General features: G+C 43.4%; 1 protein-coding gene across 6 annotated transcripts in view; it reads right to left on the bottom strand.

Moving 5' to 3' along the window:
• LOC125949902 (trafficking kinesin-binding protein milt) overlaps positions 1 to 10,361 on the bottom strand; it is an 85,659-nt gene extending 75,298 nt beyond the window's left edge. The window contains exons 1-3 of one of the 6 annotated variants that reach the window (XM_049677374.1): positions 10,270 to 10,361; positions 9,397 to 9,963; positions 8,593 to 8,723 (exon numbers count right to left, since the gene is read on the bottom strand). Coding sequence is in view for 1 of the 6 variants with exons in the window: in XM_049677371.1 (XP_049533328.1) it covers positions 720 to 806 (87 nt within the window). In the remaining 5 variants the exon portion in view is untranslated. Of the gene's footprint in view, positions 1 to 719; positions 1,184 to 8,592; positions 8,724 to 9,396 lie in introns of those variants that run through there. The other 5 variants (XM_049677376.1, XM_049677375.1, XM_049677373.1 and 2 more) reach the window with 5 other exon arrangements.
• Between the last annotated feature and the right edge of the window lie 3,901 nt (positions 10,362 to 14,262).

Below are 14,262 nucleotides of genomic sequence, written 5' to 3'. Positions count from 1 at the left end.
GGGGTTGAACGAACGAACGAATGAACGAACGAATGGGTGGGTCAGCGTACTTTGAACGGCAACATGGCAAATGTTGGGATCTAGGTAAGGCGATGTGCATAATTTACCGTCTCAAATTCACAGACAGACGCCACCGAGACGACGCGCCTGAGACTCTATGGTGTTAGTGGCTTGTCCTAAGGCACCGCAAATCCAAGGCCGATTTTCGCAGCGACTTCCTAGCCGGATTATTCTAAGATTAAGCTACTAATCTACGGATCGATAGCTGCGTAAGGATCAACACGGATCTTCGTTCACCCTGATATTGAAAGGCGCACACATCCGCCTGGTAGAGTACCATGATAGTAGCAACAGTAGGAAGCGTTCATTTGGAACGATTCCTATATCACAACGCATTACAGAAGAAGCTGGTTATATAGTTTCGACCGATTGCAACGACCGTTCATCTACTTTTGCATTTGTATTCGTCCAAGTAACTGTTTCTCATACAATAGAATTAGAGCACAATACAATTAGCACAATATAACAACAGTTATACTTGCTCGTGAGTATCACTTATCGTGCAGCAGACGAGGGATGATGTAGAACACCAAAGCGGGAACACCAAACATAAAGAAAAATACGGCACAAACAGCACCACACGCAGCAGATCATTTGAAGCATGCAACGCGATTCCTGGTTTCGTTCAGCTTCAAGATTTCGTTGAAGCTCACACTTACGCATGATAGGGTACCACTGCTACTCAGAATGTACCGCTCGCGAAAGATTCCCAGCGTCAGCGTGGCCTTGATAAGGTAGGTAAGCATAGCAGACAGCTTTCACGTGAAAGCCTTTAACTACTTTCTGCGCTGCATCACAGAATCGAACTCAACGAATCGGAGCAATAAGTCGACGCTAAGGAGCCCTTAAAACGCCAACATCTTTCTTGATGCGTTCTCCATTATTTTTATCACAAAAAATAGTTTGGATGCCGCCATCTAAGCACTGATTATGCACGATCAAACCATTCTGCGTTTGAAGTGAAATCAATTCCCACTAGCAAAAACTGCATTGTCGAAAGCTTAATTTTGTATTCTGCACATCTCACAACCATGCATTACACAACGCATTTCACGGGCACTAGACACGGTACTGCTTTGCCAAGCGAACAAATGACTTGGGTGTGATGGCGAACGTTAAGCACTGCCACATCACAAAACTCTAGCGAAGCCCCGAGACTAGCGCGGTTAGCGTAAACTAGAGCGAAAGCATCTGCCGCCACGATGCCCCGCGGCGAAGCATTCGGCGTCAGGCGGTTCGTTATTTGAACACAACCTACCGACGACGGCTGCTTTCTTCATATCTTCCAGTTCCGGTGATCGTATTGATGTAGATTCATATACATCTATTATTAGTATCACAAGAATATCTATTCAATCTTTAACAACATAATTATGTGAGCATAACCGTAGTAGATTTAATACAAAAAAAATATTAACCATCAGTTTTGAACCTTGGTTTGATCCAACATTTCCCATAAACATTGTGCCAACCCTAGGTGGATCGATCATCAACCTTCGCGTCAACAATCATCTTTGCATCATCTTGCGTGCATCACCGCTCTTCTTTGTACTTGTTTTTGTCTTTGTTAGCAAGTCGGTAAACCGCATCCAACAACATTCATCTTCCACTCGTGCTCACCCCGTCGTCGTCCATCCATCGTAACTCGATCTACTCGATCGTTGGTAGAGCGCTTTGGCTTCGCGTCCAATTGGCCGTGAGGTGTGAATTACGGGATGCGTCGTTTCGCGGTTTTCAAAATAGATTCGACACCACCACCATGATCGCTACGTGAAACAGCCATGCGGCGAACGGCGGCGGAAGTAAGGGTATCTACCGTAAGCCATCGGTAACCGGTCGGATTCGGACCAACCGACCGATCAATCGATCAATCTAATCTGTAGGATTGGATTGTAAAATCGCATGACTCAGTCAGCGCTGCAGGTTGACAAATTAGGCGACAAGTTTTAACTTTCTTTCCGCATTAATTAGCCAGTTCGAGGCGATTGGCGCCTTGTAATTGATTCGAATGGAACCGGATGGGATGAATGTAGATCCTTAAGCGATTAGTATGATTTGTTACTAAAAAAGATAAAACCAAAACCAATACATGACAAGCACAAAAACAGCGAATCAATGGCCTCATTCTCCACGATTGCATCGTTTCTAAAGCACAACAGCACAGCTCTGCATCAGGAGTTCGCAATGTCTTTGCTCACTTTTGGCTGACATCAACTTTAAATATAAAACTGAAGCAACGTTACATCTTCATCAGTGTCTGAAAATCAAGTCGCAAGTAGCTCTCACTAAGGAAATGAACGGGAAACGACTCATTCTAGCGAAAAGCCGCTATAAAACCAGTTTGTTCAAATATGCCCTTTTTGGTGCACCATGTTCTCCTCGGGTTCTCACTTATACCGCAGTCAAGGGTGCAAACGATCGATAAACCAGCTCAATACAAGGCGAAGATCGTATTATATGTGATCCTATCGCTCGATCCATCCATCGCTCGATACCATCGTCACTGCAAAAACACAATCTCACCGTTAACATATCTTTGAGATGATGCAAATGAAGAGATGCTATAATTAGGGTATTATACCCTTCTTTACCAACCAAGATATAGCTTGAGAAGCTCGCAGAGCTCATAGGATAATCCTTATACGTTCGCCCTCACGCCATGTGTGACAAAAGAAGCTGGTTTCCTTGAGCAAAAGTCTAGCTCTCATCCGGCATCGCAACATAAACTTCCATTGTTGAAACAAACCGCAAACCAAGAGGAAAGTGAAACGGAAGTCTCTGACTTGGTTGCATTCGCCAGTTAGCTTCGACGTGCATCGGACTGTGCAGAAGCTACTTGGGGTAATGAATAAATTATATTCCGCCACAATGCAGCCGCATCCCCAGTCCACTGGTAAGCGAAAAGAGTGCACCGGGCGTGAAGTGCAGACGTATTAAAATGCTTGCGAAAACTCCTCCCTATCCTGGACGATTGATGACGGTGGGCTAGTCAGCCAGCCAGCCAGCCAGTCCTCGGATTGTGTAAAAAGTGTTTGCCTCAACACAATCAATGCCCTTACGTAATGATCACGACAGCATTAGTAGGCCCCCGGGAAAGTTAAACTCCATTGGCAACTTAGTAGAAATTCAAGAGAAACAGATTCGAGCTGTTCCCATCAATCGATCAACAATTGGCCGCACAACCATGTTCAAAAATTTGTTAAAAATAACCAAAAACGTGCGTCGTGTACCTTGAGTGCCAACTGGCAAAACGTCGCCAAATTTGCTCTCGTGCTTGCTCTGTGCCGCGGTTATGAATGATCTCGTGAGTATCTACGTCATTTCACCGACATGAGCGGTCGAAGCCGAACCGAAGACAACAAGCTAGCTATAGACGAGGTGTGGATAAATTTGTCGATGATGTAGAGCGAACATCATATGACTCTCACTGCGGCTCTTTAACGTAAGCAAGTGAGGTTGCATAAATCAAAACCGATAACCACATATCTTAAGAGCTTTCGTCCAGCCATGAGAGCGGTGCAAGATTAGCAAAGTATGGGATCGGTAGTGTAATTATATTTGGTTTGAATTATAGCGCCACAAAAGAAAAGAAAAGCGAAATGTATTTTCAAATCAGAATACATGTTTAAATGATTATTAATTTCTTCTTTTCAACGATACATACCGAAGCATATAGCGATGAGCAATTTGTCGATCATTCACGGAGTCAGTGAACGACTTGGAAATGAATTTCAAATAGCAACACGGCACCATGGCGCTAGCGTGTCTCTCTGTACTGCTCAAGGTTTCTTATCTTTTTGCACTCTCTGTCCAATGAACTGATTTCCAAAAATACGGTACATTTTAGACAACCGACGACAGCACCACAGACTGCGTCCGCCAGTTCAATGTCAAGCCCTAAAAACCATCACCAGCCTGTCAGCGAAATATGGCATGAAGTGTATTTTGCGCCCAGTTGCGCCATCAACACAAAAGCTCCCCCGTGTTTGTTGGTATTTTTTTGGTCAAACATTTCCCAAAATTAGCCGCTCTGAGCTGGGACGAAAATTAACTAAAAACCACGCCATCATCCATTCACGTCACGTGACTTTCTTTCGCCAAATTCGGTGACCCACCACACACCACCAATAATCTCTCGAGACGACGCCGAGGGATGATAACGATTTCTCTTCGCCCTCTCGGATATAGCACGAAAGAGGAGACCATGCACGATTATTATTATATTTACCCGAACTCGATCGTTTTTGGTGATGCACATGTTTTCGTTACACTTCACGTGACCGGATATACTCTACGGGCAAGGGGAAGCAATACGGACCGCGATTTCATAAAGAGCAAACAGCAAACTATATCACGGGGAGAAGGATCGGCCTTCAACAATCGTTACGTACTACGACACTCAGTAGCTAACTGCACTCGTTGGTGGTCGAGTTACGCCTGATAGCTGCCTCCAATATCAGCTGTTGGCTGCTTGCAGTAATAAAGGTGAGCTATCCAGGTACAGCCCAGCGTTCGACGATACTCGAGCGAACAAGATACCGACTGACACCGTTTTCTGTTCGACACAGGCCGGTAACATATGGCCGGTTGGTTATATCTTAATTGTGCTGGCATCTCATTGCCCACCATCATCGAACACATAGCACGATCGGCCGTGATGACGATCGATCCGCTATGTTTGATTTACTGAGAAGGAGCAAAAAAAAACCTCCAAAAAGCGGTCGGAAGCAGACACGCGTACAACATACTCCCTCCATTGGCCAGACTGGATGGCAAAAAAAGAACAGCAAGAGGTTCAGCCAAAGTACAACCACCGCACAGCATGGGAACCGAAACACTTACATCGAAACAAGTCTCCAGCGGCATCGGCATTGATATGGCCTTCGTTGGTAACGTGTCCGAGCTCGCCTCGTGCACCCGGCCGGCCATCCATCCAGGAGCCAGAGAGAGAGAGACGTGTGTGCACCAAATCACGTATGCACTTTTGCGAATTTGGCGTTGTTTCGTGTGCCATTAAAGGATGTTTTTTTGTGAGAATATGTTTTAAAGCAACTCTCTCGAGATATTTCAAATGATTCTATATCTATAAATAAAACTTTAAATTGTAATAAAACGACATTTTTCAAACAAATGTTTGTTACATGCCGCCAAACCCCATTCTTGTGATGACAGGTCTTTAGGCCCAGGCCGTTGATCGAGAAAGTTCGCACGAACTGGCCGGCGGCAAACAATCCGCAACACGTTTGGTTTGCACTTCTGTTGCCGCCTCACCTGGACCGCTGCTGATAACCATTTCAGCAAACACAGTCAAAGATTGTGAAATTCATTTGCAGCTCGGTGCGAAACAAAATGGAATTTTGAGTTCCTTTTTCCAAGTGTTGATTGTGATGGTTATGTTCACTGCAGAAGGTTCTGATAGAGTTCCGAATCTCGTAAACCACATCATCAGTAGCAGTAGCATCTGAGTGTAGGTTTGAAATGATTAATTACAGTACAGGTGACTTGACAACAGTGACCTACTTTCGGTTCGTTTGGACTCGGCGTCATGTTTCGCCGATGGAAAACACTATCCTATTATCAGATAGCAGAAATGAAACATGGAACAGGATTGTATACGATACATTTACGCAATACAATACATTTTTACTAACCGAAACTGGCTCCGTAAGTATATTATTTAATCTACACTTAAATGCGCGAACAGCGATCAATAGAATCAGTGCAGACGGGTTTAGCAGACGCTCGGAGGAACATATAAACGGATTTGAACATTTGAACAGATGATGTTTAGTTGCTGATTTATCATTAGCCTATCTCTCGGCGATGTCTGTCGCGCCGGTCAGATAAGATGCCTAGTTGGCGCTATGAATAGCAGAACTCTTTATCTATTCCTATTTCTGTTAGCTAAGAGCTGACCCCTCCTCCATGATGCTGGTAGACGGTCGACGCGTTTTTGCTCCGCAAACACCAGACATAGTGGAGCCATGGCTTGGGTCAGTGACTATCTGAAAAGCGTGCCTAACTATGCCCTATGGCAATCATTTCCATCCTTTTTCAAACGAGCTACAATGCTATGAACTGGCTCCAATGATTATTAGAAGCTGTCATTTAAGGGCGAGGCTCTACATGGTACCCGATGAAGCAATTCCTATATGGTTTATCTCATGACACGCGACCACCCTCTCAATCTATAAAAGCTAGTGACGATTTTGCAACAAAAAGTCATATGATTAACTGATAAGGATGCTCCCGTACAGCTCAGTCTTACCCGTCTGGTCACGAGTCGAGCCTTCAAAGCTGTCAAATCCCTACTCAGCCTTCCGCAACGTATTATCAATGCGCCACAGGGATTCTCGCTTATCAACGGAAACGTCTCTACGTCAACACCGTTTGCATACTTTGGTTTGGTTCCCGGGGTCATGTAGAAAAAGCAAGAATAAATATCCGAGAGTACGCAATGAGGTGCAAAGCCAATCTTCCAGCAATCCGCACAAGGGGCGCCTCGAGTGGCATAATGCTATCCGTTGGTCTGGTGCATCCGTTGATCACAGACCATGGAATCAGGAACACACCAGGAAGAAGCTCTGCTATAAGGTGCTCCACAAGCGCAAACTTCATCAAATATGTACACGGCCAATACTACAGGCACGAGGTAAGCAACTGAGTCAACGGGAGTCGTTCTCCCGCGGTGATTCAGAATTTATTTTTAGTTGGCCATCGTTCCGTTCGTTCGTGGAAGAATTTCTTCTGCCTCCCTGAGCGCACGAGTTAAGTACACTCCGCTTCTTATGCCAGTTATTCCGGTCGATGCCAGCCGATGAAATCCAAAAACATTGATGCTTATGCGTTCAACTAGTCGGCGTTAGGAGGTCACTCAGGTGTGAAAGAAATAGCCGCTTCCGCAATGCATTCGAGCTCATTCAAAGCGGACATCTTTAAATTCCATATTTAAATTCCTGCTCTGTACCCGGTTTTATAAAGGAATATGCTTTGTAATACTCGATCAGTCGGGTATCGTTTCGAGGTGAAAAGGTGTAGGATGAAACCATTCTCAATCGGACTATTTCTGAATCCAAACTTATGTTTCACCAGCACCGATTGGTGTCAACCGATGCAACGGTTCCATGTAGCTATTAGTGCACGGCGGACTAACCGGCCGGCAAATGGAGCTGTTTTTAGCGGTGGGATTCATCTACGGCACGGTCAATTCTCCACGCAATGAAGCCTCGACCCAACTCAAAATGACACATTCCTTTCGCAGTCTATATAGTACGTGCTGTAAGGCGGAACACAGAATCGAACGGATGGGCCACTGCCAGTTAGTAGACAGAATAGAATCTCTACAAATATTGCAGGAAATTTAAGAAAATATCATTTGGATGACTACGCTGCGAGAAACAAGGTGTTTTGCATCCCATGCTACCGGAAGGTAATGGCTTGAATGTGGGATAACCATCTTCACCGGCACATATCCAAGGATCGTGTTTCGTGTTGTAATATGAAATCCACTAATTAACACCCCTAACGCGGCTATGTCGGTCATCCGACCTACTGGGAAGCCCACGAACTTACTTCCTCTGAGCTGCCATAAAAAAACAACAAACATAATATTGTTGCAACGTGTCACTCGCGTGCGAGATGCATTTGAGATGCAACACATTTTCTTTTTCTCAACAACCTAATAACACGTGTGCACCCGTGTCGTGAGTGGGAGCGTGTTTTCAGATCCGAGTCTACGCCGGATTATCGCGCCTTAAGAATGAGACGATTTATTGATCCAATTTCAGTACGAATAGATAGGAACCAACACAAACGGCGTGTGACCTACATCGGGGCCTTTACGTAAGCAAAGAGATTCTAACAAACTTGAAAAAAGAAGCTCAATTCTGGGAAATTTCAAGTATTGCATACTGCTGTGAAATGTACAAATATGTTAAACAGAGAGCAACCAGTTACCAGTATCAAGAGCTCCAAGCACCTAGCAATGAAGCGTCATTTTAAACACAAAGTTTGAAATCTTCTCCTTGGAACAGATCTGGTGACGCAGTTCTCAACGCAGGGAGTTTCGGAAACATAGGAAATTTTTCTATTTGAAATCCCGAATAACTTTGGTTTAAAATAACGTAAAACGATGCTAGTTCTGATGTTATTCCGAAACAGATGATGTTATCAAACCATATCATTCGAACCCAAAAATTAAAGACTCATTTAAATCATAGAAGAAATAGAATTAATTGGAATTTGTATGTAAATACACCATGAATAATTAAAATACAACGCATGAATGAGACCATGGGAACAATTCCCTCAAACCGAGCTCAAGGACATATATGCGCAAATTCCAGGCGCAAAATCCATTACCGTGGCGGTGAGTGCACAGTGATAATCGAACTTCAAAGCACGATAAGCCGGTTAACCAAGGAGGGGTTAGTAAAACCGTCAGTCAGCATCATCTGCCATTGCTTGCTGCGTTCGTAGCGTGGGTGGTGCATGATAAGATAAGCGATATTCTACGGCGTTAACGATGCTCACCTCTTGCTGATGAAATGATGTGCAACGATTGGGTTTGCGATTTGTAGTGCGTCGTTCACAGGAAGAGAATTAAATCGTTTCACGAGCAATTTTCGTCATTTCTCCTATTTTTGATTGGACTAGTTGTGCTCCTGCAAAGAGGAGAACAATGTGATAACGAGGCTCAGAATGGTATCCCAGGACAGGGTGACGATGATAATGATGATGAGAAAAGTAGCTTGCGATCTGAATGCAACAAACATTCCATTTTCGAATGATCGTAGTTTTGATCGTAGCACACTGTGACTGTGCTCCGGCGGACAGTTCATTTATGCCGGCGAAAGAGAAATTAATTGGTCCGATGCAAATGTGTTTAGCCAAAAGCCACCAACCGACATCAGGTGTTTGAACGAAACTTAAAAAAGGAAACTTTTGTACTCCTCTTCACACCGATTGTGGTGGTAGATTCCCCGCGAGGTTCGTGATGTTTCGCTCATGAATAAAACAATAATAGCGCCATCAGCTGGCTGCCGGACCACAGACCAAGGTATGAACTAGAAGTTGGTGCCGTTTCAGAGTCGGGCTTTTCGGAGCAATATACACGCATTCAACCCGATTGTGGGGACCGTTTTCGCCGAGTGACAGGCCGTACCGTCAAGGTTAGGGTCAATCGACTTTGCCGAGAAGCTCGCCTTTTGCGGAACCCCGACACCGCAGCTCGCCTCGATCTTTGTTGGCCACACATACATGCTCAGACACACACATACATGCTCACATACGTATGTGGGATGACATAATCATGATTTTGATGAGTCCGCTATTTACCTTTTCTAGTTTTTGGTTATTCTTTGGTGTGCGGTTCAGAATTCCGGGATGATTGTACTCCTGTTTTGTGGTTTTTTTCTTTCTTTCAACGGCTGGCCAAGAAGTGTGTCAGGGTCACGCGCTTTATCCGGTGCGCATCGCTCCTCCCCTCCTCCAGCCGCCTCACAGAAAAGGACCTCCTGGCCCACCACGCTGCTATTTTCTTTCGGACCAAAGAAAACCCAGTCGAGCGACAACCTGGGGGGCCACGCGGGGGTTTCTCCTTGCTGGCGCCCCTTCACTTTTCGGTGCTGATTGCTTTTCGAGCCAAAAAGCAAACACCACTTTTTCTGTTGCACGAAATTCACGAAAAATCGCGCTCGGCTCACATAAAACCACACACAAACACACAGCACACTGATTTTCGGCGATTTTCCTCTCGCGCACTTTTACGCGGGACACATTTACGAACAGAAAAAAGACACTTTGATCGGAAACTTTTTCTTTTTTTGAGCGGAACGGAAATTCTGCTCTGCCGATGAGGTCACTCCGCGGAGAAGCGGGATGTTTTGGCCTCACGCTGCTGAGCTGGAAAAGCGACAGGAGAAAAGCCAAGCAGATTACTGGATTGCCCTCCGTGAGGAACACACCAATTTCCGTTCACAAAAACACGAAACTCTGCGTTGTTCTACTAAAAACAATAATTGATCACATAATCGGCGGGAGAACTCCCTCTCTCTCTCTCCTTCTCTCACGCACACTCTCGGTTTTCCGATTTTTGCACGAGATGATGAGTAAAAAGTCGCCCACCTTCTCCTCTATTGAAGAAACTCGGTCACCCTCAAAAAAGCATCATTTAGCTAATCGCAGGCAGCCAAATGTGCTGGAACTTACACGTTATCACCTCGTTTATCACCACCAAATATCCTTGCTCGGGCTTTCTTTCATTTTCCAAATCCGCACAAAAAATCCGAATTCACAAAAAACACTTAAGCAGTGTCTACACGAATCGCGGTTGCCACAGAAATGTCATTTATCTCTCAAACCCAAAGTGTCTTGAATATACTACGTGCGGACAGTTCGTATTTGGTTTTGACAATCGAGCGGGATTTCCTATATGAGCAAGGTCCAAGGCAAGGTACTTTAAAAAGACAGGTAGCTTCTTAACCGCTTTGACAGGTCACCATTTTCAATTTGTTTGACATTCATAGCAGGGCGCTTTTTATCAACAAAACCACGTGAGTTTCAAGAAGAAGAAGAAGAAGATGTGGGCAAGTTTGGTGGTTTTATCAGGGAAAGTACCTCTTTTTCGAATGTTTAAATGATTCATCTCTCTATTTAAGATCATTCGAGCGACCGAGTTGTGTTTTACAGCGAGTGAGCACGGTCCAGGAACGCTAGCAAGCTCTTGTTCTAGGGCGGGTGGCAAGACCTACGGACCGATACCATATTGAAACACTAGGAAGAATTTTGAGAATATTTGCATAAACTTTAACTTTCGTACCACTTTTCGTGAATTTGAACTGTCGTAATACCACAGAAAGGCGAAAACAGCTCCGAAAAGAGCGTTCCCGAAGTAAACATCCCACCATCCCGTGAATGTCAAACTCTGAAGTTTTTTCTAAAATACGATCGGGGATTTGTTCTGGATAAAGCTACCTGTCTTTTTAAAGTACCTTGGTCCAAGGTACTTTAAATAGACAGGTAGCTTTTTAAAAGCTACCTAAAAGCTTTAGTAGCTAAAAAGTACCTTTTTAAAGGTAATTTAAATAGACAGGTAGACAGGTAGCGCCGCTCGTGCTGCAGCCAGTTTGCCAAATCCTTAAGCAGTGTCTACACGTATCGTGGTGGTTACGGAAATGTCAATTATCTGTCAAACCCAAAGTGTCTTGAATATACTACGTGCGGACCGGACTGTATTTGGTTTTGACAATCGAGCGGGATTTTTATCCATAAAGAACACGGAGTACAAATCGTGAATTCGTATAATATACTGAAAAAGGATTTAAAGCACTGAAAAACGTTCAGTTGCCGGTAATTTTGATTGCGCATTGATTCGCATTAGAATCCTTTTGAAGGATAGTATTCAGTTTTCGTGATTTTGCAAGGATCTACTGCATTAGCGATCGGATTCCTCTTCATCACGGCAAGATCTTCTGCAATTTACGGATAGCCGATACTCCAAAGGGAACGAATAAATCGCACCCAATCGGTCCATCTCACATCCGAAACATCCGTGCAGAGAAACAATAGTCGAAATAGAACATCAACAGAACAACCGCGCCAACACCAAATAAACCCCAACCGAGTTCCAGAAATTCTCAGAAAATTGGGAATATGGCGTTAGCAGCCGGTGTTTAAGATCGAAAAAGGTTATAACCTTACTAGCGGGGGAAAATCCTCACTGAAACAGAAGAAGATCCTTCACAGAAAAACAAAATCGCAATTTGGTGTTCTGTTAAAAAAAAAATCAGCGAGATATGCCGCCAAGGTGTAGAATACTTAAAGCCAGACGTTGTCAGAAGAAAGATTACACACATTTCCTGCCCAATGAGGTACGTAAATTTTAGTTTTCACTCTTTGTATTACGATTTCATTTGCTATTCTCTCCCCCAGGTGCTGTGCATGATCTTCGATCGCATAGATCTTGCAAGCGTCAAGAACGCATCTCTTGTTTGCCAAAGATGGAATGGCATCATCTTCTTGAGCCCATACATCCGCAGATTTAGCATGAAAATTTGCATGCCGGACCTTCCTAAGCGCCGCGGCACGCTTAGTGCAAATCATCAAGAGTTAATCGAAATAGTGAAAACGTCCCGCCGCTGCTACCGACACCTAAGGTACCTTGAGTACATACATAATGATTATCAATTCCGTTGTGTATGGGCGGCTATTCATCCGAAAGTTACGATGCATCTCAACTCGATGAGTTTTTTGTGTATCATGACTTCCACGGTGTCTTCATTGATAGCTGAGGTGATTCCGTCCATATTGGGGCTCCAATCGCTAGTGCTAGTTCCCCATTTTACACATGCCCAGTTTTTCCCGGGTACAATAACAACTTGGCGGAGTAATTCTATAAAGCATCTTGGCATTAGGCCGGGTGTCGAATGCCGGTTGGATATGCCGCAAATAGAATTTTTTATGGGTAATCTGTCGACACTTTATCCACCTCCTGATAGCCCCGAATCGGTGCCGCTTTCTAGCCTAAAGGAACTTTGCATTGACTCGGCACCGAGAGTGGTAAACCCGTCCGTCTTTCGTCGATTAACGCACCTGGAAAAATTGACGTGGTGGTCGGGTGATCCATTAACAAGTGAAATTTTACTGAATTTGTGTGAGTCATGCGCAACACTGAGGGAATTGCGTATTATATCTGATATTATTCTTTCTTATGCAATGGACTTAAACCATCTCGCGAAGCTCATAAATCTTCGTATTCTTCGGCTTGAATTTCGCTACGCGTGTTTTGATGAAATCGACTTGTCCGAATTAGTCCAACTAGAGGAACTATACCTCAATTGCTATGATATTGTAAAACTTCCCAAGACAATCAGGAAGCTTCGAATGGTTTTTCGTAGGTATGAACAACTGAGCAGAATCAAGACCTTTTTTAGTTCTAGTACGCAGTTGACGGAACTTGAGGTTGATTTTAGTGACAATCCTAAGTACTGTCATTATGTTGGTCCAAGTGAAATATTGAAGGCACTGCCGCTTCTAAAATATCTAGAGGTACTCACGTTCAACGGTGGATACTTGGGTAAATCTAGTTTCCGTGATATGAATGGAGCGTGCATGGAATTGCGCAAACTACAGCTCCATGGATCCATAGCATTCGTGAACCGTACTTTAATTCAAGAAAAGTTTCCTAACTTGATTCAGTTGAATTTTGGGAGTGGCACGGAATGTCATTCGGACTTAGATATATTGCGGAATGCAGATAGATGGAATTACTAAAACACCTGAATTGGATTATGAAAACGCCTTGTTTGTTCCAGAAGATCATTTCGATAATGATTATTGATACAGATTGAATTAAAAAACAAATGTATAAAATATATCGGATTCAATAAAACTTGGAAAAATACTGGAATATAAATAGAAAAAGGAAATACTTGGAGAATAAAGAAACAAATAACTGTAAGTATGCTTCTAGCTTCCGTACTATATTTACTGGCTTGACACGACGAACATTCGTTTGAATGTTGTCTATATACTCGGGGATTTTTTTCAGAATCGTTGGTTGTTAAGATTACAAAAATGAATGCATGTTATGATTATTTTCAGGTTGTTTCCTAGCCATTTGCGTCGATTTTACCGTTCCGTTTTAATTTTTGAAATTGAAAAAAGTTATAAGGAACAAATAAGGAATCATTTGGAATGATTAAACTAACAGTTTGCGTTACATATAATGTTGAAAATTGTATCATTGCTGTTGAACGTTTAACGTATGATTTCGGATCCGATGTACCCATCACTTTGGTAGTTTTAACGAAATTGTAATTCATTTCAGGCAAAAGGTTTTTATAATGATGAACAGCGATGATATGAAAAAAACGAACAGCGGAGTGACTACTGCTAAAGATTTTAAACGCTTGCTGTACGATAAATTAAACGCTTTGCTCTACAGTTACATAAACCAAAATGTTTCAAGCGATCATAAAAGTATCGATCGTGCAAAGGATAGTGTACTAGAATATAAGTAAGAAAGGTATACACAACCAAAAACCTGAGCTTAAGCGGAAAATCAACGAAACAGTGGCAGAGCCTCTGCTCTGCCTATGGGCCTATTCACTTCAGGAATACTGTGAATACTCACGGTAGAGATGATGAAGAACGCTACACAATGGTTTTCCATTTTTATGAACTTTTTTCATTTGGTTTATT

This window comes from Anopheles darlingi, chromosome 2 (genome assembly GCF_943734745.1).
Source record: "Anopheles darlingi chromosome 2, idAnoDarlMG_H_01, whole genome shotgun sequence".
Lineage (NCBI taxonomy): Eukaryota > Metazoa > Arthropoda > Insecta > Diptera > Culicidae > Anopheles > Anopheles darlingi.
Note: the sequence above shows the minus strand (reverse complement) of the source record. Positions and strands in the feature narration are given on the sequence as shown.